Below are 27,324 nucleotides of genomic sequence, written 5' to 3'. Positions count from 1 at the left end.
AGGCAGTGGGCAGAGGAAGGAGAAGGAAGGAGGAAGGAGATTTGCCATGCTGGGGAAATGAGAACAAAGCCTGAGAATGTATGCAACAGAGAACGTAGTTACCATGTAGGAGCTGGGAAAGAGTGGCCTTAGGAGGGCTGCCCAATGGGGTCCAGGGCAGCTAAAATGAAATATAAATTTTAGTAAGTAATGACTTGGTAATATTAGAGGGAGCTAGAGGTTAGGAAGTGGCCCAGCCATTGTTGAGCTGTTTAAGAAATATCAAAATATAAAGGCTGTGTGTATGTTTCTTTTTTCTTTTTTTCTTTTTCTTTTTCTTGGTTTTTTGAGACAGGGTTTCTCTGTGTAGCCCTGGCTGTCCTGGAACTCACTCTGTAGACCAGGCTAGCCTCGAACTCAGAAATCTGCCTGCCTCTGACTCCCAAGTGCTGGGATTAAAGGGGTGCGCCACCACCGCCCGGCTGTGTATGTATCTTTCATTCAGGAACCCAGAACATTGGGGCAGGTAGTGAGGAACATACCCCCCTGTCCCTGCTGGATCAATTTGAGTATCTACTTGGGTTCTGCTACACAGATGGCTCAAGAATAAATGAGTTATCACCTGAAAAACTACTTTTCTGTCCTAAATTTATCTAGAACAGAGAAAGAATACCAATTCTGCACATCTAATAAAAATCTTGCAACTGAATTTTTTTAATATAGCATTCCACCCAAGAAAGGAATAGTAGTTAATTAATATAAATATAAAATCTGTGCATAATATACAGTGAAATAAGGGTCACAGTATACAAATAAATAAAGGGAGTCTGTGTGATGTTGCAAACTTGACCTAATTATACAAATAAACAATATATACCGTTCATTATGCTCTTGATAAACAAGTCTAGATTTTTCCAGAAGATATTTTTCAACATAGGCCCTGGAAAAAAATAAAATAGGTTGATATAATAAAAATTAAGTATATACAAATAATAAAGTTTAATATAAGGTAGATTTTATTTATTTAGACAGTTCAAAACTATAAGGATCATTCTCCAGATGACAGCTGTATATCCACTATTATAACTGTTAATAGATGATATTAGCATATCCATGTTAAATTCTCAAAATTCTAAATGGCTAGTGAATGAGATAAGCAAGTGAACATATCAAGAGTAAATATACAATGAAACCCTGTTTCAAAAATAAAAATAAAAACAAAACAAAATTATCTACTAGTAATCAGCAACACAATCACCATATGAATATGAGCCCATGTCTGATTTTACTACATAGGCTGACTTTCAATTTTACTACTTCCCAGAACATCTCTTTTTCTTCCATCCTAATCCATGAGTTCTCCTAGAACAAAAGTTATCAGTTCAGAGAATGAGATAGTCATTGTGCTTCTACATTTATCTGCTCATCACAGTGCTGACCATATCACATGTGTCTGAGATTCTATTTAAAACCAGCATAGGAAAAGAAAGATAAATGAATTAAATATGATTAAGACTTAATCATTGTTGAAGAAAAAGGAGAGACAGATGAATTAAATACAGTAAGACTTAATCATTGTTGAATCTACCTACGATGCTCTTGCTCTTTTTTTTCTCTATTTTGTATATATTTGACTATAATAAATATCTCTTTATTATAAATAAAATTATCTAAAATTTACCTCACAATGTCAAGATAATTATATTAGTTTTATATTCAATTTTACCATTTGACCTCTATGACAATGCTATACCCATTTTTTCTTGCCCCTTCAAATACAACAAGCTCTTGTTATGATGACAGTCATTTACTAAAGACAAGTCCTCACTTCATAAAATTATTTCCCTGTCCTTCCACTTGGCAAATTTTTAATACTCAACATAAATACCAATGTTTCTCATAAGGCCTCTAGAAACATAATTAATTTATATACATATCTATTTCCCCAAAAGACAATGAAAAAGTCAAAGGCAAAAAAACATGTTTACATAGGTTTTTATAATCTTCAATATTAAGAACAATGCCTGATACTCAAAAATGCACCCCATAAATCTATGCTTAATAAATAAAAAATGAGTTAATAATGCTCAATCCAAATATGTTGTTTACTCAGTTTTTGTTCACCACAGACAAAAAATGTTTAAACATTTTTATGCAATCAACAGAAGAGCCTGCATTTCCTTCAATAAAGGAAACTAGACATCTATTTCCTAATTCACAAATCTTAAGCAATGAAGATTATTATTACATTTGAGGTTAAAAGCAATATACATGACTTTACCTACTGCCATACTCTTCTGAAACAAAACTATAAGCCTAACTCCTTGACTATATCCCACTTTTAAGAAAAAAAAAAAAGTACCAAAGTACCAACTGAGTCTTTGTAAACTGGTAAGTCTCAAGAATCAAGAAAAGAAAGGATCTATGAAACTGCTTTGGAACATCTCCCGTGGACTTTTGTGGTTGTTGATAACACTGGTTTTAGGGGTTCTTCACAGATGGGCCAAAATGTTGTATGCACAGTAGGTTTGGCCATACTTTTTTAAATGCAGAAGTAAAAAAGACTAAGATATAATTCAAATACCATAAAAAAAAACTATCATCTACCTATTAATATGGGTATAAAAATCATAATAATAAACATCAAATAAAATAAAAAATAACAGTTTATATGTATGGTATATATGCATGTGTGTTTTTATACTGACAAATTTTCCTGAAATGAAAAAGAGTTCAATATTAGAGAGAGAAAAAAGTATGCCAATGTATTTCAGAAGGAAGATATGGTTATTTATATGGATCTCAAATACAACTTTGATGAAATTTAATATGCAACATTAACATTATATGCATTTCAGCTACTGAAAAGGCTACAATACAATATGATTCCAACTCTACATTTGGTAAAAGTAATACGGAGAATAAGAAAAGATCAATAGTTACTAAGACCTGGAAGGTAACATGGCTGAAGAAGCCGAATACAAAAGATTTTTAGCACAGTAAAACTATATTGTCTGTACTAAAATGATAACTGTAAAGAGCATCTCTGCAGTTCTCAAAGCCAAAAGAATGTAAAACACAATGAGCAAACTTTAATGCAAGTTATGGATTCACAATTAATAAAAATGCAGTAACAACACTCCTCATCAACTTTAACAAACAGCACACCAACACAAAATTTATAACAAGGAAAGCTATGCTGGAAGAGATAGAAATGATACATGAGAACTCTGTAATTTCCATTTCCTTCAGCTGCGAATCTTAAACTGGTCTCAAGAATACTCTATTAATTTTTAACCTATAAAATACATTGCTAGAATAGATGACTCATCACAGAAAATTTAGGATTTTTACTGTATCAAATCAAATATGTTGATTGGGAGAATACTAATTTGGATATGTGGAAAAGTGTGATTATCTTCAGAAATAAAATAATTAAAATATCTGTTCCTAACTTGAAAAAATATTTTAGAAAATTTATAATATAAACATAAATGCATGCAACTGTTAACAGTTAACAAGTATAAGCATGTTAAGAATTATAATTAGTCTTACAACTCTCTCAGTTTGAACCCACCAAAAATGAGGGAAAAATTTTTATGCAGTTATCAATGTCGTAATACATAGCTTATGAAACTACAATAACTAAAATACAAATATGCTCCAAGAACTAGAAAAATAACTCAGCAATTAAGACCAATGGCTGCTCTTTCAAAGGATCTGGATACAATTCCTAGTTCTCACATGGCTCTCACATCTATAACTCCAGTTCCAGGGGATCTGATACCCTCTCTTCCATCTTCCAAGAACACTGAATTGACGTGGTATATACATACACTGAAAATAAATTATATTTTAACGTATGTATGTATATATGTACCAAACATGTGCATATATAATATATACACAAGTATGTGTATGTGTGTGCACTGCTAAAGTGGTAGTACTTACCCAAGTACAGTGCCTGTTTCTTGGTAATTTACTTGAATAAACTTGCCAAAACGACTTGAATTGTTATTATGAGCTGTCTTTGCATTTCCAAAGGCCTGTAAAAATAAATAGTTTTTACTTAAAAATAATTTTTAAACATTCTTCAGGCCAGGCAGTGGTGGTGCATGCCTTTAACCCCAGCACTTGGAAGGCAAAGGCAGGAGGATTTCTGAGTTCGAGGCCAGCCTGGTCTACAGAGTGAGTTCCAGAAAGCCAGGGCTACGAAGAGAAACCCTGTCTCAAAAAAACAAAAAACAAAAAAACAAAAACAAAACAAAACAAAACAAAAAAGCCCATTCTTTAGTTTTTAGTCTAAGAAAAACCAGTAAGGCATATTTGAAGTAGAATAAGAGAAAATAATGAAAAGCTGAAAAAAAAAAACCATAAGATTTTCACCCTATTCTAATTCAGTAAAATGAATCTCAATTTTTAAAACTTAATATACAGGACTGAAAAAATAGCTCAGTTGTTAAGAGCACTGCTGCACAACTGTGATATGAATTCAAATTATAACATTCCTGTAAAAAAGCCCAGTAAGGGGATGCATAACACCTGTAACTCCAACACAATAGGCAGAGAGGAGGAAAGTCGACACTTGCTGGACATTCAACTGGTTCCAGATTTAGTATGAGACCCTGCCTCAAAGGAATGATGATAAACAGTAACAGTACAGAACAATGTGCTTGTCTTCTTCCTACTTATATGTCTACAGGTACCTCCACCCACATATATATGTGCATATAACACATACATTCATACACACATACACAAAATTAATAAAATGAAAATGTCTCTTTGCCAGGCCCATGCCTTTAATCCCAGCACTCGGGAGGCAGAGGCAGGTAGATCTCGAGGCCAGCCTGGTCTACAGATCACTCTAGGACTGTCAAGACTACATGGAGAAACCCTGTCTAGAAAAACAACAATAAACAAACAAAACTATGTTTTTTGGTCCCAGCAACTTCAGAGTCATGGGAGCCATAGCAACAGCCACACTTGTAAGCACCAGAAGTACCCAGGAGGCCCAGGAAATGCTGATGGCTTAAATCACCACAGGACCAAATACAACAAATATGGTCAGGTGACTCTAGATGGCATTACCAGTTAAAGAGGAACCAGAGCTTCTTCATATCAACTTTGGAAAACTTTGGACGTTGGTGAGTGAGCAGATGCAGGTAAATGCTGCCAAAAACAGGCCTAGGGCTGCCCCATCACTAACATGATGCTGCATAAGCAGCCTGTCATTGTGAAAACCAAATGCTTATGAAGAAAAGCTAAAGAGAAAATTAAGGATATGAGTGTTTTTTTTTTTCCAGAGGAGGGAGGGTTGGAGTATGCTGGTGGCTCGAAGCCACACAAAGAGGCTCATTAAATACTAACAAATTCTTTTAAAATAAAATAATCTCATTAATGTCAAGATTTCTTCATATTCCAAGGGCAGCAAATTTCTTAAGTTTATACTAAAGCATTTGAAAAGCTGAAAGCTAAGAAAATAATTACGTAAAAACTGATCATTCTAGAAGTACATAAATGAAATTCCTATAAGGTACTATAATTATCTATTTAAAACAAAGCTATTATACAGATGATAAAACAACTATCTGTTCTCTGTATAATCACTCAAGGTGTATAACAGGCAAGGGAATAATGACAAGCAATGTTGACAACACTAGAATAGGGCTGAGGTTCTTCCACAGCACTGGTCACCACAATTTAACTTGTCTAGCATTTCCAGGAAAAAAATCTCACTCTAAGGGTTGTGCTCATCTAACTGACTTACTGATCACGCACTGAAAACATCCTCTCCACACCCATTACACCACGTTTGTTTCTCCAAAAAAAATCAGAGGCAATTATTTAAGCACTAAAAATACCTAAGGTGATAACAATAAAGTGGGGGGTTGGGGAAATCTCATAATTACATGTATAAAATGGGCTTGAAAAGGTATGAAAGAGCTAGTGAGATGGCTCAGCAGTTAAGAGCACTGACTGTTCTTCCAAAGGTCCTGAGTTCAAATCTCAGTAACCACATGGTGGCTTCTGACACCCTCTTCTGGTGAGTCTGAAGACAGGTACAGTGTACTTAGATATAATAAATAAATCTTTAGGCCGGAGCAAGCGGGGCCGACTGAAGCAAGCAACCTCCATTACCAGACACCACATGAAGGCTTATAACCATCAGTACAGCTACAGTGTACTCATGTACATTAAATAAATAAATCTTTAAAAAAAAAAAAAAAAGGTATGAAAGACAGGGCTAGATAGGTGACCTGGCAGTTAAAGGCACTGGCTGCTCTCTGAAAGAACCGCGATTCAATTCTAATGGGGCCAATATCCATTGAAAACTTCAGTTCCAGGAGATCCAATATCCTCTTCTGGCCTCTGCCAGCACACAAGCAAACATACATGCAGATGAAACACTCACACAAATAATACAAAACTTCTTTTAAAAAGTATTAAAGATTGCTATACATGTAGAAAGCATGCAAGATGTTTGCAAATGTCAAGGGATATATATGTATGTTCAGGAAAGAGCTCAGACTTGTATTTGAATTTGAGGCTGTATGACAGCAGGAAATAAAAGAGAAAATGAAGTCGATACTTAGCAGGTTAATAAGAGTAAAAAGAGTACTTAAACGAGCATACAAAACCTCAGAGAAAAACCTGAGAGCATTAATATGTGTGGGCATCTTTAAATGTTCCCATTCAATCATAACTACAAAAAAAAACAATGGAGAATTATATGATCCCATGTAAAAAAGAATGCAGTATTTAAAATATTAGTTCACAAGTCACAAAACAACCAAAGAGAAGTAACAAAACTAATAATCACACCTCCTGGAGAAACTTTATTTCCAGATGTATTACATTATATTAAATTCCAGTCTTCACCTTCTTTGTGGAGGCAAATACAAAAAGAATTTTGCCCTGCTTCTTTGTAAAGAAATAGGCTACTATTTCAGTGACTCAGAAGAAACTCTTTTGGGTTTTGTCTTTTGATGGTACTAGTGTTAGAATCCATGGCTTGTACATATCAAGTAGTGCTCTTATCTGTGAGTGACATACAATCCTAACTTCTATAAGAATCACTTCCAAAAAATAAATTAGTACCATACCAGCCTTGTTTCTTTGCCACTCTGAGCTTCCCTTGGCCACTAAAAATGATGTCATCTTCTCACATTTGCCAATCTTTTCTTGAAGATTTAAAAAAATTATTTCTAGCTGAGTGTGGTGGCATATGCCTTTAATCCTAGCACTAAGGAGGCAAAGGTATGTGGATCTCTCTGAGTTCCAGGTCAGCCTGGTCTACATAGTGAGTTGCTGAACACATGAAAGCTACAACTATGTAGAGAGACTTTGTCTATTTTTTAAAAAAGGCAGGGGGGTGGGGGAGAAAATTATTTCTATATACCTTACCTCAAGTACTGGTCCAGCGCCAAGAATAATTTGTTCTACTCCACTGGCAAATCCTTTCTGACTGAGGGCAGTAAGGTGGTGAATAAGAAAGTTTGTGCTTTGAGTCTTCCCAGAACCACTCTCTCCTGAAATCACAATACACTGATTCTTTTTGCGCTGAAGCATAGCATGATAAGCTACATCTGCCACAGCATATATGTGGGGTTCAAGTTTTCCCAACTGGTGGTTATCATACATTTTGACATATTTGGGGTTATAAATAGGAAGAAATTTGAATGGGTTAATAGCTATTAGAATACTGCCAACATAAGTATAAATTTTTTCATGCTTAAAGCGATTCCGTAGGTTTTCTAAGAGAGTTTTCTCATTCAAATCAGGCAAGCTACATAAATCATCAAAGTCTTTCTGTTGAGGCTGTGGAAGAAAACCCCGCTCCATCATCCTTCGACGTTCTTCGGTTACCCGTAGCCATGACTGGAGGCTACCATAATGAATTGATCCATCAAGATTTTTTTCTCTCAGAAGAAAGCGGTAGTCCTCTCCACTCAAGCGATTTTCCAAAGCCATTCGGGGCCACAACATCATTCGTTGAACTGGACAGTCGGTTGGATTGAGTATCCATTCTTCTCCACCAAATTCCTTTACCTCTGCTAAAACATAGCATTTTGTCTTGTCTAGGTGAAGTCTGTTTATAAGGGAGTCAATCACCTCAGCAGCTGTGGAGTTTTTTCTGGCAGGAATTGGACAGTAAATTGTTCCTTCTGAAATTGTCCCAGGATATATTCGCAATGTGTGTTCATTATCCTCAAAGCGTCGTCTTCCTCCATCACTTACATTCATATTGGATCTTGTCCCATCAGAAAGGAGAGTATGTGTTCAGGACTGGGCAAACCATTTTCTTGGCAAAAGAACTGGAACACAAAAGATAAAAACACTGAGCAGTCACACTAAATACTATTTTTTCTATTCAAAAACGAAAGCCTTAACAACCATATTGACTGCAGTTTTCTGAACATAAACTCACTGTATAAGAACAAGTATTAAGCCAAGCATGGTGGTACATGCTTGCAATACCAAGTAGAGGTAGTAAAATTAAAGAGTTCTAAGCTATCCTTTGGGTGTCGGGTAACTTTGTGGTCAGCCAGTTACTGAGATCTTCTTTCCAAGGGGCAGGGAAAATAATACATATTAAAAATAGTCTCAATGAAACCATATAACATTAAGTTTTATTGTCCAAGTTAGGGTACTTTCTAAAAATATCAATATATAAAAATATGTGGCACTATTTTGTTATTCAACAATAACCTAATAAGTAAAATACAAATTACTATTCTGCTATATCTTTGAAGAATCTCACTAAAGCCTGAATTGAGGGAACAGAATGATTACACAAAACTGATTAGTCACCTTATATACAAAATCTCTTAATAATACAGAAATAAGAAAGATGTCATCAATGAAACAAATGTTTTGAGAAACTCAATAAAACAAAGATGAAGGGGGAATTAGAAATTACGGTTATAAGCAAGAAAATAATCAAAAACCTACTATTTAGACATTTTCAGGGATTTCTTGGGCCTCTGCTCCCTTCCTCGTGGCCAAGGAAAGGAGGGGATTTAACAGGATCAACTCAAAGATCATAGCCTTAACTTGTTGAGCCAAGTTGACAAGATTGTACAAGTAGGTACCATTACAGATTTTATTCAAACCCCTACTTTGTCTTTCAATGCTACTGGATCTACTTTAATCAACTTGACTCCATTTTTCATATCCTTACAATTTCTAAAATTCTACATTCACTACTTTCCGATAAACAATTTCAACTTTTACAAGTTACCTAAAAAATTATTTCCTTTAAGTGGTTTATCTATATCAATTTATTTCTATCTCTTCTCTACCTTTCTGCTACTATCTACAAAAGGAAAAGGAAAGTTATATCCTTTCTAAGACTAACAAAAGCTTTTCAATCTTCGTTTGTAATTTAGATCCATCAAGTTAGAACACACACACACTTGGGTTAAGGGAATGGTTCTATCTATATAGTGCTCCTCTCACAAGTTCAGATCCTAGAGCCCACATAAAAAGCCAGGCATGCTGTTGTGTGTCTTTAACCCCAGGACCGAGAGCAGAAAAGAGGTAGGTAGGTACCTGGAGCTCTCCGGCCAGCCTCTCTAACCAGATCAGTGAGCTCAGGTTCAGTGACAGACTGTTTATGGAAAAATGAAGCAGAGAAAGACGAGGAAGGCTCCCAACAACTGGACCTCTGTTCTCATCTACACACACACACACACACACACACACACACACACATGTGCACGCGTGCATACCACAAGAATATTCTTTCTTGTTTTGCTTATTTCGTCCTTTAACATAAAAATAAGGGCTTTTTAAAAAATTTTGCTGGAAACATGATCTCATACAGCCGAACTAGCCTTGAAATCACTACTTAAGAATATAATGAACTCCTGATTCTCCTGCCTCTACTTCCAAAATGCTGGGCACATGTGCTGCTATGCCTAGTAAATGCACAATTTTTAATTTCAATTTTTATTTCTGTGTACGTGTTTTTGTGTGTGTGTTTGTGTGTGTGTGTGTGTGTATTCCATGTTTGTGTGGGCCCTAGAGTAGTGAGTGGCCAAAAGACAGCACTGAATCCCTTGGACCCTGAGTCATAAACAGTTTATACTACCAGTTAACTGGGCTCCTCTGGCAGAACAGCAAGTATCCTTGACCACTGAGCGATTTCTCTAGTTCCTAACATACTCTTTTCTAAAACTTAAAAAAAAATTCAGTTTCCTTAATTTTGTACTACCACATACTTTGCAAAGACCTCTGGCCAGAATTATCTTTACTTTTATCCTAGATGCCCTCTAAACAGATGAATACATAAAAGCCATAAATATCCATACATATATTCATGGCTCAAATGCAACAAGTTTGGAACATTCTACAGAGATAACCATCATCTTGAGGTTGGTATTATGTTGATACGTGTTTATTACCTAGGTACACTCTCCTAAAATTTCTTTGGGCTTTGTATACAACAGTGAAATTACTAGTTTGGAGATACCTATTAACAATCAGATATTATTTTTTTAAAATGTTATTTGAGGGGCTGGCGAGATGGCTCAGCGGGTAAGAGCACTGACTGCTCTTCCAAAAGGTCCTGAGTTCAAATCCCAGCAACCACATGGTGGCTCACAACCACCCGTAATGAGATCTGACCCCTCTTCTGGTGCGTCTGAGGGCAGCTACGGCAAATTACACCAGATCGAGCAGGGCCAGAGCGAGTGGGGCCGGCAGAGATCCTGAGTTCAATTCCCAGCAGCCACACACGATAGCTTACGGCCATCTATACAGCTACAGTGTACTCATACACTTAAAATAAATAAAATAAATCTTTAAAAAAATAAAATAAAATAAAATAAAATGTTATTTGAACAATAGTTCTGAAAGCAAGAATGAAAGAGTTCAAATTTTCTGCCTCCATATCAAACATTAATTTTGTCAGAACTTAGTCTAATTAGAACCAGTCTAATGTATAAAAAGATGTCTGGTGAACTAGCTATTTGGATAAAGGTGCTTCCTCACAGCCTGATGACCTGAGTTTGCTGCCTTGAAAACTATATGATGGAATGAAAGAACCAACTCATTCAAGTTGTCCACTGACTTCCAGATAGGTGCTATGTACACTGCATGTGCATGCATACACACAATCAAAACACATTTAAAAGGACTAGTTCATTTTATTTTGCATCTCTCTGATTATTAGTAAGTCTAGGTTACTCTAATCCTTTCATTTGCCATTTCAGTTGATCATTTATTTTTTTTTCCTTTCTATGAATTCTCTTTTCCTTATCAATCTGAATGAGCTTTTTACATTTTATTTTGGATATCAACCAATCTTCAGATGGATATGCAGAACATATTTCATAACAGCCAGTGGCTTATATTTTAATTATATTTTCTGTATTTATTTTGTGTGCATGTGCAAAGGCATACATAGATGGAGATTATTTTGATACTGCATTGGTTTATAAATCAGTGTTGTAAAAAACTGACAAAACAGTTGGGCATGTTAGCACACATCTACAACTCCAGCACCTGAGCAGAAGAAGGAAAATCATTACAAGTTCAAAGCCAGTCTGGTCTAATACTGAGTCCCTGTCTCAAAAACAAATTTTTAAAAAAAGAACAAGAAAGAAAATGACATCTTATTGACATTATCTCCCTTCCATGACCACTATTGTTGTTATACTTTTTAACTGCATTGTATCTTTTGCTTCTAGTCTGTAATTTTCATATCCACCAGAAGTATTTTGTTTCAGAAACTAATGAATGCACAATAAGTGAGAAACATAACTTGATTTTTTGAAAAATGCTACTATCACTGAAAGGAATTTTGCTTACAGACAGTAAACATTGTTCTCTAAAACATTGTGGGAATATGCTTTTTATGAGAGCATACATTTCACTTTAAAGCAACAGAATTCATAAAGCTTTACAATGCTAAATATATTCTAAGCTTAAGCAAAAATAAAACTTTATTCTAGTAGTTAGATAATTAATAATCTATTAACTTAATTGATTTACTATAGTAATTCAGATTAGTACTCAATAATGATTTGTATACATACAAATGGAAGAAAATTTAACTAATTATCCACGTGATGAAGGAATACTCTTTTAAAACCTTGGGAGTAAGCTGGGCGGTGATGGCGCATGCCTTTAATCCCAGCACTTGGGAGGCAGAGGCAGGCAGATTTCTGAGTTCGAGGTCAGCCTGGTCAACAGAGTAAATTCCAGGATAGCCAGGGCTACCCAGAGAAGCCCTGTCTTGAAAAAAAAACAAAACAAAACAAAAACCTTGGGAGTAGAAACACAAGAATCACAGATCAAAGCTATCCAATGCTACATGTATACACGCGAGCACACACACACACACACACACACAAACACACGCGCGCGTGCGCGGGGAGGGAAAAGAGGAACAGGGCCACACGACTAACACACAATGAGGTGACAGCTGCTGTGGTCAATCAGTAATGGTTTTAGAACTGGCTTATGATGTTTCCTCTAACAAGACTTAGAAGAGAAAAATTATAGGAGAAGCCGGGAGAGGGGGTGACATGCAGAATAGGGAATATAATTTCCTTAAATTTTAATTCCATTTTAAAGATTAAAAATGACTTTAATGCAAAGTTTATGCTCTAAATATTGAATTTGCTATCAAGAAAGAAAAAAATTCTCTTTTCTATCCTCTTTTATCTTTTTCTTTATATCTTTTTCATACTTTATATACCTTTTTTGTTTTATCATAGGAATCTGTGTGTATGTGTCTGTCTGTCTATCTGTCTGTGTCTATGTATTTTAGACAAGGTTTCTCTGTGTAGTACTGGCTTTCCTAAAACTCACTCTGTAGACCAAGCTGGCCTCAAACCTGCCTTTGCCTTGACTGCCCACTGAAGGATCTATTTTTAAAAAGAATCTTTTGAGAGTATGCCTGCATAAATGTATATACACTACCATGTGTGACTGAAGCCTCTACATGTCAGAGAGTATCAGATCCCTAGAACTGGAATTACAGACAGTTGGGAGCTGCCATGTGGCCGCTATAAATCAAACCTGGATCTTCCAAAATAACAATAAATGCTACTAACTGCTGACCCATTTCTCCAGCCCCTATCACAGAAATTTATTGGCAGATGTTAGTAGGTAGATTTATACATTTTCATACAGTACAAACAGAAAAAATAAACCAGGCAAATGTATACATCTTTAAAAATATGGTGGGGTACAATAGCATAGTCCTGTTAATTCTAGCCTTACAAGTATACAAAAGAAAAGAAAACCTTATACTATCAAGGCAAGACTATTTAAGATAATATAAATGATTTGCCTACAACTCTAAATATTATGGGGAATGAGCTATTAAATATTTTGAACTTAATTTAGATTCATGACTATGGGAAAATGGTGTTCAAGCCCTAATATTAGAACTGCGGAAATGAGTAGGTAAAGCTCTTACCATGCAAACATAAGGAACCTGACTTAGGACCACCAGAACCCACATAAAACCAGACACAGCAACATGTATTTGTAATTCCAGCACTCCTATGGTGGGATGAGAGGTGAGACAGGGAAATCCCCAAAAAGCTCATGCATGGACCACCAGGCAGTAAACTTAGCAGTGAACAAAAAACTCAGTGTCAAACAAGGTGAAAGGCAAGGACCACCACCTAATGCTGTCCTTTAATTGTCACACACTGCAGATTCTGCTCAAATAGTAACTCCTAAAAAGCTTTCCCTTATTATTCTAAAATAGCCCTATAGAAAGGAATAAAATAATTTTTGATCAAAATAATCCTTTACTGTGCATTTCCCTATCTATATCTCCCCTTTCCCTGATTTACTTACTTTTTTAAAAAGATGTATTTATTTATTTTATGTATATGAGTATACAAAAGCTGTTTTCAGACACACCAGAAGAGGGCATCAGATCCCATTACAGATGGTTGTGAGCCGCCATGTGGTTGCTGGGAATTGAACTCAGGACCTCTGGAAGAGCAGCCAGTGCTCTTAACCACTGAGCCATCTCTCCAGCCCTATTTACTTACTTTTTAATCAGAGAACTTGATACACAACCTAAACTTAGGATTGTCTTATTTGAAGATTTTGTTTATTAAGTCTGGCATGCCCATTAAAAGGTAAGAGAGTTCCATGATTTCGTCAGGAGTATTCATGCCTCAAAACACATTTGAGAGGAAAAGAAGATGGCTCAGTCTTAAGAGCACTTGTTGCTCCTGCAAAGAACCTGGGTTCAGTTCCTAACACTTACACAGTGGCTCACAACCATCTGTAACTCCAATTCCAGAAAATCCAATACCCTCTTCTGGCCTCTGCAGGCACCAGGCATGCCTACTGTACACATACAAATACAGGCAGACAGACAGACAGACAGAACATTTAAATGCACAAAAATAAAATAAATCAAAAAATGATTTTAAACATGTTAAATGGAATAAGCAAATCACATAGTAATAGATATAGCAAATGAGCAAACATTTTTATTGCTTAAGTTAATCTTTATACTGAACTGGTTAGTTTTCCTCCTTTTCCCGACTGTTTATTTTGTTGTTTTTGAAACAGGGTCTTTCTTGTGGTCTGACTGTCCAGGAACTCACTTTATAGACCTTGAACTCAAAGAGATTAGACTGCTTCTGCTTCCCAGAATGCTGGCATTAAAGGACTACATCACCACATCTGGTCCCTATTTCTATTTATAACATTTACACACTGCTTTTATCTGACTTCCTACAAGAACTGTTTTGAATGGTAACAGATGACATTGTTTGGCTTTTTAAATGAGTATTTAGTTGCTTGGAGAGTAAGCACACTGGATTTCAATGAAATAAATGTTATTCAATACAAATGAACATTGGATCTGAATATTTGGGACATTTGGGAAAGAAAGTTGGCATGTTAACAGCAATGTTTAAGCTTATATTCCTAAAGTTTCATGCAATTTGAGCTGAGTGGCCTTATGGAATTTAAACTAATAAATCTCTAACACTAGGAAATTGTTTGTTTGTTTTATGTGTACAATTGAGAGTAGGCATGAGCCAACATGTACATGTGAAAGTCAAAGGATAACTTGCAGAAGTCAGGTCTCTCTGTCCATCATCTGGGTCTCAGGAATCAAACTCAGGTTCAGGCTTAGCAGCAAATGCCTTTATCCACTAAGCCACCTTACCTTCCCTACCTCAATTTCTTTCTATTGTTTTTTTTTTTTGAGTCATTGTCTCCCAGTATAACCTGGGCTGCCCTCAAATTCACAATATTTCTGGTTCAAGGGCTAAGATGAAAGGCATGCCACCAGCTCACTTAGATTAAACACTTGAGACTCTTAAAAGAATCTCTAAAATACATATAAAGACAAAAGAGAATTCATACCATGCAAAAATACTGTTATAAAATTTTAACTTGTAATCCAAATTCAATAATTCATTGAAAAAAATCATATGCCATTGCCAAATTGGCTTTAATCCAGAGATACAGAAATTATTCACTAAATCAATAGATGTAGTATAGAAATTACATGATCATCTCAACAGATGAAGAAAACACCTTTAATAAAGTTGAATGCTCTTTCAAAATAAAGACCCTAAAGAAACTAGAAGAGAGGCAATAACATATTAAAGGACATATATGACAACCTGTAGGCAACTGTGGTGATTTGAATGAGATGTTCCCTATATGCCTTGGGCATTTGAACGTGGTCCCAGTAGACAGTCTTGGTGAAGGAATTACATAACTGGGGTGGGTTCTGACATTCCCAAAGACTCAGGCCACTCCAAGTGTGCCCTCCCTGCTTTCTGTTTGTGGATCAAGATGTGAACTCTTAGTTGCTGCTCCATCATGTCTGCATGCCTGCCTGTTACCATGATCCCTGCTTTAATAGTGATGGACTTTTACCCTGCTGGAACCATAAGCCCCAAATAAACCCTTACTTCTACAATTTGCCTGGGTCATGGCACTTTATGACAGCAATCAGTAAATAACTAATACCAAAGTAAGCTATTGATTATCATGATGTGGAAGACTTGGGAACTTCGGACCAAAAAAGCAGTTGAATGCCATCCTAGAGGAAGCACAGAACACAATAGTATTTGAGAGCTGCATGGATTGTGAAGGCCCAGCTCAATAGGCTTCAGAGGGAATCTAGGACTTTAACAGCACCTGAGCTAGTGGTCATTCCTGTGATATTCTGGCAGACTGTGGGTGCTTTCTACCCTAGTCCTAAGAATTTGTCTGAGGCTATACTGAAAAGTAATGGACTAATTTCTTTTTGTTTAAGATTTATTTTATTATTACTTATTTTATGTGTATGAGTACACTGTAGCTGTACAGATGGCCGTGAGCTATCATGTGTGTGGCTGCTGGGAATTGAACTCAGGACCTCTGCCACCCCACTCACTTTTACCCACTGAGCCATCTCGCCAGCCCGAATTTTGCTTAATTTTTATATCTTGTAAATTACATCCTTAGAAACTTATAAAGACACAATCACACACAGACATAGCTATTATAAAGACACTGAAAGTATCTTCTCTCCAGAAGCTTATTCCCACAGCTCAGGAAATGTAATGGAGACATCGTTTATGTCCCTTTCCCTAAATGCCTGTGCATCTTCAAATCTAAAGCATATACTTTCCCTTATCTCTACTTAATAAATTCACTAACCTTGCTGTAGTCTATGGCATAGCCAAAAAACTCAGCTTTGCTTTAGCGGATTCTGTAAGAGTGGGAAATTCTTTAAGCAACTGGCTGTCTACTTGCCAACACTAACTATAAAATGAGCACCAAAATATTAATATTCAGCATTCTCACACCTATCCCTAAGGATATAGCACTTATTTGGGATTGCATCTCTGAATTCAAGTGATTTTTCTGTGGAACATATGCTTCCATAATAGGACTGTCTGTATGTGGTTAGTAACTTTTCGGATATGTATACTATTAATCAGTTCAACAATTTAAGAGATAGACTTTATAGACTTACATTTGTACCATCAATATATATAGTTATGAGAGTTGTTCAGTCATATGAGCTAACGGTTTAACAAACCACTTTTGTCTATTTTGGAAGAAATATCAACTACCATTTTTATCACTTGCTTTTCTGACCTTTCAACTGCAATTATAATATATATATATATATATATATATATATTTTTTTTTTTTTTTTTTTTTTTTTTGCTCAGTTCTTTCACAGAATCAACATTCCAAGACTCAACAAGAAAGCACGGGAGAGGGGGTGATGGGCAAAGCTAGGAAAGAAATTAAACAAAATAATTTCAGAAAGTACTTTTCTGTAAAGGGAAGAATAAATAGTAAATATTTTGTACTTTGAAGAACACAGAGTCTTTCACATTAAAGTTTTTTGTTTGTTTGCTGTTTTGTAGCCTTAAAAATAAGAAAACTATTTTTAGCTCTCAGACTCCTATGGCTCAAAATCAAGCCACCATCAGGATTTGGCTAGTAGGCAACAGTTTGCCTATCATTATTATACTAAAGAGCTCCAGCATGCTATTTTATTTATCAGAGACATTCAATAGTTTCTCCAAGGCAGTAAAGCCTAGGGGGCATGTTGAAGCCAATTATACTAATTTGGAGAGATGCTTCAAGCTACAAGGAGAAAAGGAGGGAAAATGTCTCAATCAAGAACAAATTTGGAACTTTTGAGAAATGAAAAGGAATCACTGTAGTTCAAACCAAGGAGGAAAGTTATACAAAGATGAGGTCAGACATACAAAAAGACCAAATTACACAGTGCTTTGTAGTCTGCAGTTCCATTCCAAATGCAAAAGAAGATACCAAGGAGATGGCTCAAGATAAGACCCAAATGATAGAAGGATCCTCTAAGTAGTCCTCTGAGCTCTACTTGTGTGCCCACAGCACACAGGCATGAGTGCAAGTGCGCACACATGCAGGCATGCACACAAGTCCTTGTGTTTCTGTTTTTGTTGTTTTTTGTGTTTATTTTTTTTAAGGCAGTCTCATGTATCACAGACTATCCTCAAATGCTACGGACTGTCCTGAATTTCTGATCCTCTTTCCTCCATTTCATAAGTGCTGGGATTACAGGCATGCACAATCACACACAGAGAGCTGTAACAGGACATAGAGAAATGGCCTTGAATTAAAAGTACTTACTGTTCTTCCAAGGAGACCAAGGTTCAAATCCCAGGACTGTAATTCTAGCTCTAGGGAATCTGATCCACAATTCTGCCTTCTGCAGGCTACCTAAGAATGAATATGGTACATAGACATACATGCAGGCAAAATACCCATATGTATAAGATTTTCTTAATTTAAAAAATAATGATAATAATGATAGCCAGTTTTTTAAAAACATTCCAGTTGGGAACTGAGGAGATGACTTGGTCTAAGTGTTCTGCCATACAAACTAAATATCTGAATTGGGATTCCCATTTAAATATTTTTAAATATTTAAAAAGCAAGGGACTGCCTATAGTCCCCCAGAACTAGAAAGGTGGAGAAAAAGAGGATCCCTGAAGCTTGTTGGCCAACCAGCCTAAATAAAATAGTGATCTCCAAGTTCAGTGAAAAACTCTGTCTCAAAAATAAGGTAGAGGGTCTAGAAAGATGGATCCACAGTTAAGAGCACTGGTTGCCCTTCCAGAGGTTCAGCTCCAGCATCCACGTGGTGGCTAGAAACTGTCTATAACTCCAGTTCCAGGGGTTTAGCACCCTCCTCTAATCTTCATGGGCACTGAGCACACACATGATACACAGACATTCATGCAAGCAAATCATTCTCACACACATATAAAATATAAATAGCTGAACCTTTTATTATTATTTTTGTTTTGTTTTGTTTTGTTTTTGAGACAGGGTTTCTGTATGTTCTGGCTGTCCTAGAATTCACTATGGGATTAAAGGTGTACACCACCACTGCCAGTCTATAAGAAATATTTTATGTATGAGTGCTTTGCCTAAATAAATCTTTTTTAAAAAAATAAAATAAGGTGGAGAACAACTGAGGAAGACATTCCAACATCAATCTCTGGCCTCCACACAAAAGTACAAATGTATATATGCAACTGCATACATGTATGTACAAACATACACCAATATGTATACTCATGTAACCAAGATACTCTTAATCACTTAAAGGATAATAGATTAAAGGTGGGGGGGGTTGTTGTAGGTAAAGCTCAAGTATGACTTTACATTAATCATTTTAGCTCTAAAGGGCCTAAGACTTATACCAAGACCCAAACATTTCCCACATCTGCCCCCAGATAATTAAAAATCATTTACATGATCCTATAACAAGAATAAGTCAGAAACCACAACTATCTCAATTAACTATCACCATGATTATCTAGTATCTATGAACTTCAAAAATAATACATTTGGCACTATAACCATTACATCTTATACATTCTATTGTAGTGAATTTGTTTCATTGAGCCTACATATCCTTTTTCTCATGTCTCAATAGAATCTATCTTAAAATACAATAAGTAGATAATCTCTGAAAAAGTCAGGAGTATAGTACATGGCTACAACTACAGGACTCAAGAGACTTCTGTAGGAGGATTATAAGTACAAATTGAGCTACTAGAAGAAAAATATAGATTAGGAAAAGCTACACAATGACACAAGCACACAAGTATAGATAGAACTAGCTGTTCAGCAATGTTTGACATGACAATAATTTCATAGCAAAGCCCTTGAGGACTTAAAAAAATGCACTTACATACAGAAATCCTTCCCTATTTAGACAACTTTTACAAATAGAACTGAGGTGGGTACTAATCGAAAGAAGTTAACAAGAAATGACAACACTGAGAGGGAGACTGAACTCACTATTACAGTTTAGTAAATGACAGTCATAAATCAAAGACACTCCATGAAATTTTTGAAAAGATAGGTAAAAAGCAGCAACTGTAATGTGAAGCACTTACTTAACTTGAAATGCTATTCACTGGTATTTGTTCAAAGTCTAGTTCCAAAGTCATTGTGTGTATGTGTGTGTGTGTGTGTGTGTGTGTGTGTGTGTGTGAAGTTATACAGAAAATATGTAATGTTTTTGCAGGTCATGTGGTCTCTATCCTAACTACTCAGTCTGCCTTTACAGTATGAAAGTAGCTATAAACAAACTTGCCTACATACAAGTTTCTAGTTGCAGTATTGCTCTGAAAATCATAGAATCAATTACAATAAAGCTCAGATACAATGCATACGTTTCCAAAAATGAAAGAAAAACTTTCCTTCACATCACTTGCCTTTTTAAAAGCTGAAATCTTGACAGGTAGTGGAGGCACATGCTTTTAATCCTAGCACTTGGGAGGCAGAAGCAGGTGGATTTCTGAGTTCGAGGCCAGCCTGGTCTACAGAGTGGGTTCCAGGACAGCCAGGACTATACAGAGAAACCCTGTCTCAAAGGAAAAAAAAAAAATTCTAAAAGCTGAAATCTCATGGGAAAAAATAACTTATGGAAAAGGAGGTTTGACAAGGCATTATTACTGTATTTCAATAACAATAAAAAAATTAATCATAAACTCCTGTAGCTTCTACTATCTTCAGTGAAAATCAGAAACAAAACAAAAAAGAAATACTTAAGTCACCCCATTGTTCGAGCAAATCTATTAGTTTTTAAGAGCATGACATGGCTGGAGAAATGGCTCAGTGGTTAAGAACACTAACTGCTCTTCCAGAGGTCCTGAGCTCAATTCCCAGCAACCACACTGTGGTTCACAACCATCTATAATGGGATCCGATGCCCTCTTCCGGTGTGTCTGAAGACAGCTACTCTGTATTCATATACATAAAATAAATGAGTAAGTCTTTAAAAAAAAAGAGCATGACAATAGCTTTTGAATCTATACAAATTAAGAAATTAATAAAATGAAATATTGAGAATTTTCATTCTATTCTGAATATAAGTCATAACAAAATCTCTCACTTATTATAATAAGAAAAGGGAAGGGCTGGATACACTATAAAATCAAAATTATAAAACCCATCTGACAGCTGAGAATACCAAAACAAAAACAAAAACAAAAACAAAAAATCCAAAATCTTAAACAAGCTCAATTCAAGGCTTTACTTTCTAAGTAAACAATAAAGAGTATAATTCAAACTCTCAGATGAGCAAAGGGGCAAACAATCAACCCTCAGACTGACTGGCAGATCGAAATTCAGGGGTTTCAAAAGCAAAGCTACAGCACAGGCTACAGTCTTTGCAATGGGGCAGTCTATGGCCATAACACCTTGAATTAATTCCATCCTGTCTGACCTTGGAAACCAAGCACAGTCAAGCCTGGCTAGTACATGAATGAGAACATAAATCACCGAGTACTAATCAAAGAGTAGAGGAGGAAGACAAAGTAAGTTTCCTGGACTGAAAAGCCAAGAGCAGAGGTATAACATAAAGCAAAGATACAGAGACAGAAAGTAGCTCAACTTAAATAGCATGTTTTGTTACAAAGTAGAAACTGAATATACACACCATAAAATAAAAGCTAAACTAACTACGGCTGTAGCATACCCATAAGTAAATTCCAGGTCAGAAAAAAATAAATTAGCTGGGAGGTGGTGGCGCACACCTTTAATCCCAGCACTTGGGAGGCAGAGACAGGAAGAATTCTGAGTTCGAGACCAGCCTGGTCTACAGAGTGAGTTCCAGGACAGCCAAGGCTACACAGAGATACCCTGTCTGGAAAAAAACAAGAAAAGAAAAAAAGAGAAAAAAAGAAATTAGCTTAAAACACTTTTAGTTGAATTAACATGCCTTTTTCCAAGAAGCAGCAGTTAGAAACTTATTGTTCTTAGCACCTGTAATATTCATATACCTTAGAAACCATAAAAATGTGATATAGAAACAAGAAAAGGAAATTACTCAAATGGAATGACTTTAAAAATAAATCTTATAAAAATATATTTTATATACCAACAGGGAGGGGAAATGATTTGAGATATTTTGGCAGAGAAGTATAAGTTTAAAGTGAAAAGACCCAAAAAGTAAGACTCAGCAAAAAAATATATAATATTTAAGGTGAGCCTGTTCTACTTAGCAAGCTTTAGAACTACATAAAGACTGTCTCAAAATATAAAAACAACAACAAAAACCAATATTTAAGATGAAAAAAATACTGAAAAAAGTTACTAATAGGCGTAACAACACACACATAAGTTATAAATTCAGATTCAAAAAGATCAATGCATGGTGTCTAAAATAAAAGAGAAAGAGAGAGGAGGAGAAACAAAAAGGGAAAGGATCAGAGTCAGGCGAGTGAGACAACTCCACACCATCCTAAAGGAAAGATAAAGGGAGTGCAGCAGCACAGGAGACTGAAGTTTGCAGATCTTTTCCAAAATTCATACATAAACCCACAGGTCCCAAACTCAGCTAAACAAAGTGAAACAAATTAGCAAACTCGGCTTTCTATGGGGAATAAAGGTTAAAAAAAGAAAGAAAATAAAGGCTGAGAGATGGCTCAGCAGTAAAGAGCCCTGAATGCTCTTCTGGAGGAGCTGAGTGGGATTCCCAGCACCCACATGGAGGCGCAGACCTGTCTGTACTTCCAGGTACAGAGGATCAAACATCCTCTTCTGGTCTCTTCAAGCACCAGGAATGAATGTGGTATATACGAATACATGTAAGCAAAACACCCATACATATAAAACAATATTTTTAAAAAAAAATTATTTTATGTACCCCAAGAAAAACAACACATTACTTTGAGAATAACAATATTGACAGTTGCTTTTCATAAAAAAAATAACAGAATCTAGAAAACAAGAGATAACACATTTCTAAAAGAAACAATCTGCCAACATAGAAATCTAAACTCTAAAAAATATCCTTTAGTTTGGTTTGGTTTGGTTTGGTTTTTGTTGTTGTTTTGTTTTTGTTTTTCCAAACAGGGTCTCTCTGTGTAGTCCTGGCTGTCCTCAAACTCAGAGATGCACCTACCTCTACCTCCTGAGTGATGGGATTAAAGGTGTGTGCTTAAAAATATCCTTTATACATTTAAATTAAAATGTTTATTTTCAGTCAGACAAAAGCCAAGAGAATCAATATCAATACACATAAAATTCATGAAATGTAAAAAGAATTTTAGTTCATTAATAGCAGAAAGAAAATTATGTCAAACAGAATTCTAAATCTGCAAGAAGGAATATACTAGAAATACTAAAAACCTGATAGCTATATCTACTCTCATCATTTCTATTCACTATTATAATAGAGGTGACAGACTGTGTCAAGATGCAAGAAAAAGAATTGCAGTTGGCCCAGCAGTGGTGGCGCATGCCTTTAATCCCAGCAGAGGCAGAGGCCGGCAGATTTCTGAGTTTGAGGCCAGACTAGTCTACAGAGTTCCAGGACAGTCAGGGCTACACAGAGAAACCCTGTCTTGACAAACCAAAAAAAAAAAAAAAAAAAAAAAAAAAAAAAAAAAAAAAAAAAAGAATTGAAGTCATAAGGAGGGAAAAATTAAAATTACCTTTAGTCTCAGACTATGTTATATGCACAAACATGTAAAACTGGCAAATAAACCACCGAGTTCAAAGGACACAGGTCTATATACAAAAAGCAAATAAATTTCTCAACAATGAAAAGTAAAACTTGAAAATCATTATCTAGAAAGATTTTTTAAAAGATTATTTAGCAGTAAAACTAACAAAAAGATACTGAAAACCTCCAAACTGAAAACTATAAAACTTTCTTGAAAGAAATAAATACCAACAACTGTAGATATATAAGAAAGATAAATATCCTTAAAATGCAAATCTTACACAAATTGTAAACTCAATGTAATCCTAATCAATACCTCAACAAGACAGAACCTACAGAAACTAACTGTAATTCCAGTTACTTGAGAACCCTTGGTGGGAAGTTTAATATTCATATGGACTACATAGCAAGTCTAAAGGAACCCAAAGAACGTAACAAGACCATCTCAAACAGCAAAATAACAATAAAATAAAATAAAGGTCTGGAAGTCTAACTCAATGACAGTGTTGACCTAGCATTTTTCAAGGGCTCTAGGCTCAATCCCTAGCATTAAAGGAAAAAAGAAGAAGAAAAATTCAGCTAAGTTATTTTCTGGACAAGGACAAACTTATTAAAAAGTTAATATAGAAAGAAGCCAGGTATGATGGTATATGTTCAAAAATTCCAGTACTTGGAAACTAGAAACAGAATAAGTTAAAGGCCAGCCTCTGCTATACAGTAAATTCAAGGCCAGTCTTGACTACATGAGACCCTACCAATAAATAAATACATAAATGGCTAAAAATGGCTAGCATCATAGTGAAGAAGCAAACAAGACTAGCTATTACAGTACAAAAGTCACAATAAAAGTAATAGAATATAGGGCTAGATGGCTCAGCGGGTAAAAACACTGACTGCTCTTCCGAAGGTCCTGAGTTCGGATTCCAGCAACCACATGGTGGCTCACCCATAATGAGATCTGACGCCCTCTTCTGGTGCATCTGAAGACAGCTACAGTGAATTACACCGGAGCAAGCTGGGCTGCAGCCAGAGGGGCTGGAGCGAGCAGGGCCGGAGCAAGCCGGCCAGCAGAGGACCTGAGTTCAATTCCCAGCAGCCACATACATGATAGCTCACAGCCAATGTACAGCTACAGTGTACTCATACACGTAAAATAAATAATAATAAAATAAATCTTTAAAAAAAAAAGTGGGCTGGTGAGATGGCTCAGCAGGGAAGAGCAGCACCATCTGCTCTTCCGAAAGTCATGAGTTCAAATGCCAGCAACCACATGGTGGCTCACAACCACCCATAATGAAATCTGATGCCCTCTTCTGGTGCGTCTGAAGACAGCTACAGTGTACTCATTTAAAATAAATAAATAAATAAATAATAATAATAAAGTAATAGAATACTTCAAAATAAGTCATCAATAGCACAGAAAAAAAAGCCCCCAAAATAGACCCACACAAATATCATTCAACCAAGTTTTGAAAGCTGGGCAATAGTGGCGCACGCCTTTAATCCCAGTACTTGGGAGGCAAAGGTAGGTAGATTTCTGAGTTCTAGGCCAACCTGGTCTACAGAGTGAGTTCCAGGACAGCCAGGGCTGCACAGAGAAACCCTGTCTCGAAAAACCAAAAAAAAAAAAAAATATATATATATAACCATAAAACCATATATATATATGTATATATATATGTATATATATATATGGTTTTATATACATATATATATGTATATATAATGTAAAAAGAAAAAAGTGAAAAAAAACTAGTTTTGAAAGACAAAAGAAAAAGTGTTGAATAAAACATAAAAATGTAAACCCCTAGAGTATAACAGCATAGGGGAATCTAGGTGAGCATAAATTTAGTTTAGATTGTAATTCTTAAGATTACACCAAAAGCACAATCATGCCATTAAAAAAAAAAAAAAAAGATAAGTCTAACCTAGGAAAAAATTCTTATCAAAATACAAGTATGTTAGAAGACTGACTGATGCCGGGCAGTGGTGGTGCATGTCTCTGATCCCAGCACTTGGGAGGCAGAGGCAGGTGGATTTCTGAGTTCGAGGCCAGCCTGGTCTACAGAGTGAGTTCCAAGACAGCCAGGGCTATACAGAGAAAGCCTGTCTCGAAAAACCAAAAAGACTGACTGGCAGATATTATGAAAAAAAAAAACTAAAACTCAATGACAAGAAAACAATCTATTAATAATGTACAAACATGGGAAAGGGGATCTGAATACTCCTATAAAAGAAGACATATAGCTGGAAAAAAAACATACATTATTTGGGGAATGAAAAAAATAAAACACTGAGAGTACCACAAAACTATTAGATGGCAAAGTTCCAAAGCAACAACACTACCAAGCACTAGTAAGACTGTGGGATGCTGGTAGAAATGAAAAGGCACAAGCACTAGGCAACAGTGACAGCTTCCTATACATCTGGACCATGGAATCCTGTCATCTCATGTCTTTATATTTTCCCAAATACCTGAAAACTATATCCAAACAAAGTTTCACGAAGATAACAGTATCCTTCAAAAAGTAGTAGCAATACATGGACTATTCCAGGATAAAAAGAAATTTGTCATAAAAAGACACAGTTATTGGGGGGGTGGGGTGGAAGGATGCCTTTAATCCCAGCATTCAGGAGGCAGAGGCAGGCGGATCTCTGTGAGTTCAAGAACAGCCAGGTCTACACAGAGAAACTGTGTGGAAGACACACACGCACACAAGATCATTAAATATATACTGCTAAGTGAAAGAATCCTCTCTGAAATACCTATATATTGTATGATCCCAATTACATAACATGAAGGAAAAGGCAAAACAATGATGATATAGCAGGAGTAAACACTAGAGACTACAACATAAAGATTAACAAACAAAAGAAGCCAGTAGGCAGAAACCCTTTCTTATCTGAGCTTCATCTAACAGAGTATGTGTAAAGAAAGGCCAGATATATAAAGAAAGGCAGATATTATGGAAATGTCCCCAAAATGGTCAGGCTCCTTGAGCCCTAAAGGCTTTTGAGGCTTTTACCCTCAGCTTATTAATGTACTCCTGTTCTCAGGAGTGTTTTCTCTTTGTTGATAATCTGTTATTTCTATTTCTAATTATCTATATGTCAAACAGTCCTTTGTACCACAAGAGCCTTGAATGGAGAACCCTCTGAACACAGGTCTACAACCCACCACAAAGCATGCTTTTCCTTTTCCATTTTTATCTCTTTTTCAGATACTGATCCATGGTATAAGCACATTTTCTTTCAAATGCTAAGTTTTCTCACTGCTTTTCTGAACTCCATATCTAAAATGGCTGACTTTCTCTCCACTACCTACCCTCCTCACAGCAAATGTTATAATTTTCAACTTATCTGCCCTGTTGTCTTTCTCACAAACTAATAAAATGGCCCTCGAACTTTTTTCAGAGTCCATTTCTGAATTATTTTATTGATGAAGCTAAGAATTTACAAAACAGAACTTTGGTTTCCTCAGTTACAGGATTCAAAATGATTAGTGGTTGCCAAAAGATCTGGAGAAAGTAAAAGAATGAAAAGATGAAACATGGATTTTTTTTACAGCAGTAAAATTACTGGACATGATACCAACACAGTAATGATATGGGAAACCAACTCAGAAGGAACAAACCAAGATAAAAGGGTAAGAAGAACAGCCTAACCCATAATGTTAATCTACATTAGAAATATGAAGTAATTTTTATATTGACTATACATTCTAGGTTTTTTCCTTTTTTTACTAGATATTTTCTTTATTTACATATCATGTGATTTTTCCTTTCCCAGTTTCCCCTCCAAAAATAAAAAAATAAAATAAAATAAAATAAAACATTCTAGGTTTTATAATATTTTTAGTTTGGATTTTTTTTTTTTTTTTTTTT

At 35.7% G+C, this 27,324-nt stretch overlaps 1 protein-coding gene across 7 annotated transcripts in view; it reads right to left on the bottom strand.

Moving 5' to 3' along the window:
- The window catches only part of Myo9a (myosin IXA), a 184,060-nt gene that overhangs the window by 141,168 nt on the left and 15,568 nt on the right, over positions 1-27,324 (bottom strand). For 6 of the 7 annotated variants that reach the window (XM_031343708.1, XM_031343711.1, XM_031343710.1 and 3 more), the window contains exons 2-4: positions 7,387-8,297; positions 3,931-4,025; positions 857-919 (exon numbers count right to left, since the gene is read on the bottom strand). In XM_031343708.1, the coding sequence (XP_031199568.1) occupies positions 857-919; positions 3,931-4,025; positions 7,387-8,226 (998 nt within the window). In that variant the 5' untranslated portion in view covers positions 8,227-8,297. Of the gene's footprint in view, positions 1-856; positions 920-3,930; positions 4,026-7,386; positions 8,298-18,102; positions 18,193-27,324 lie in introns of all 7 variants that reach the window. The other variant, XM_031343709.1, reaches the window with a different exon arrangement.

Source organism: Mastomys coucha, unplaced genomic scaffold (genome assembly GCF_008632895.1).
Source record: "Mastomys coucha isolate ucsf_1 unplaced genomic scaffold, UCSF_Mcou_1 pScaffold23, whole genome shotgun sequence".
In the NCBI taxonomy this organism is placed as follows: Eukaryota; Metazoa; Chordata; class Mammalia; order Rodentia; family Muridae; genus Mastomys; species Mastomys coucha.
The sequence above is the reverse complement of the archived record's forward strand: the minus strand, read 5'-3'. Positions and strand labels throughout refer to the sequence as shown.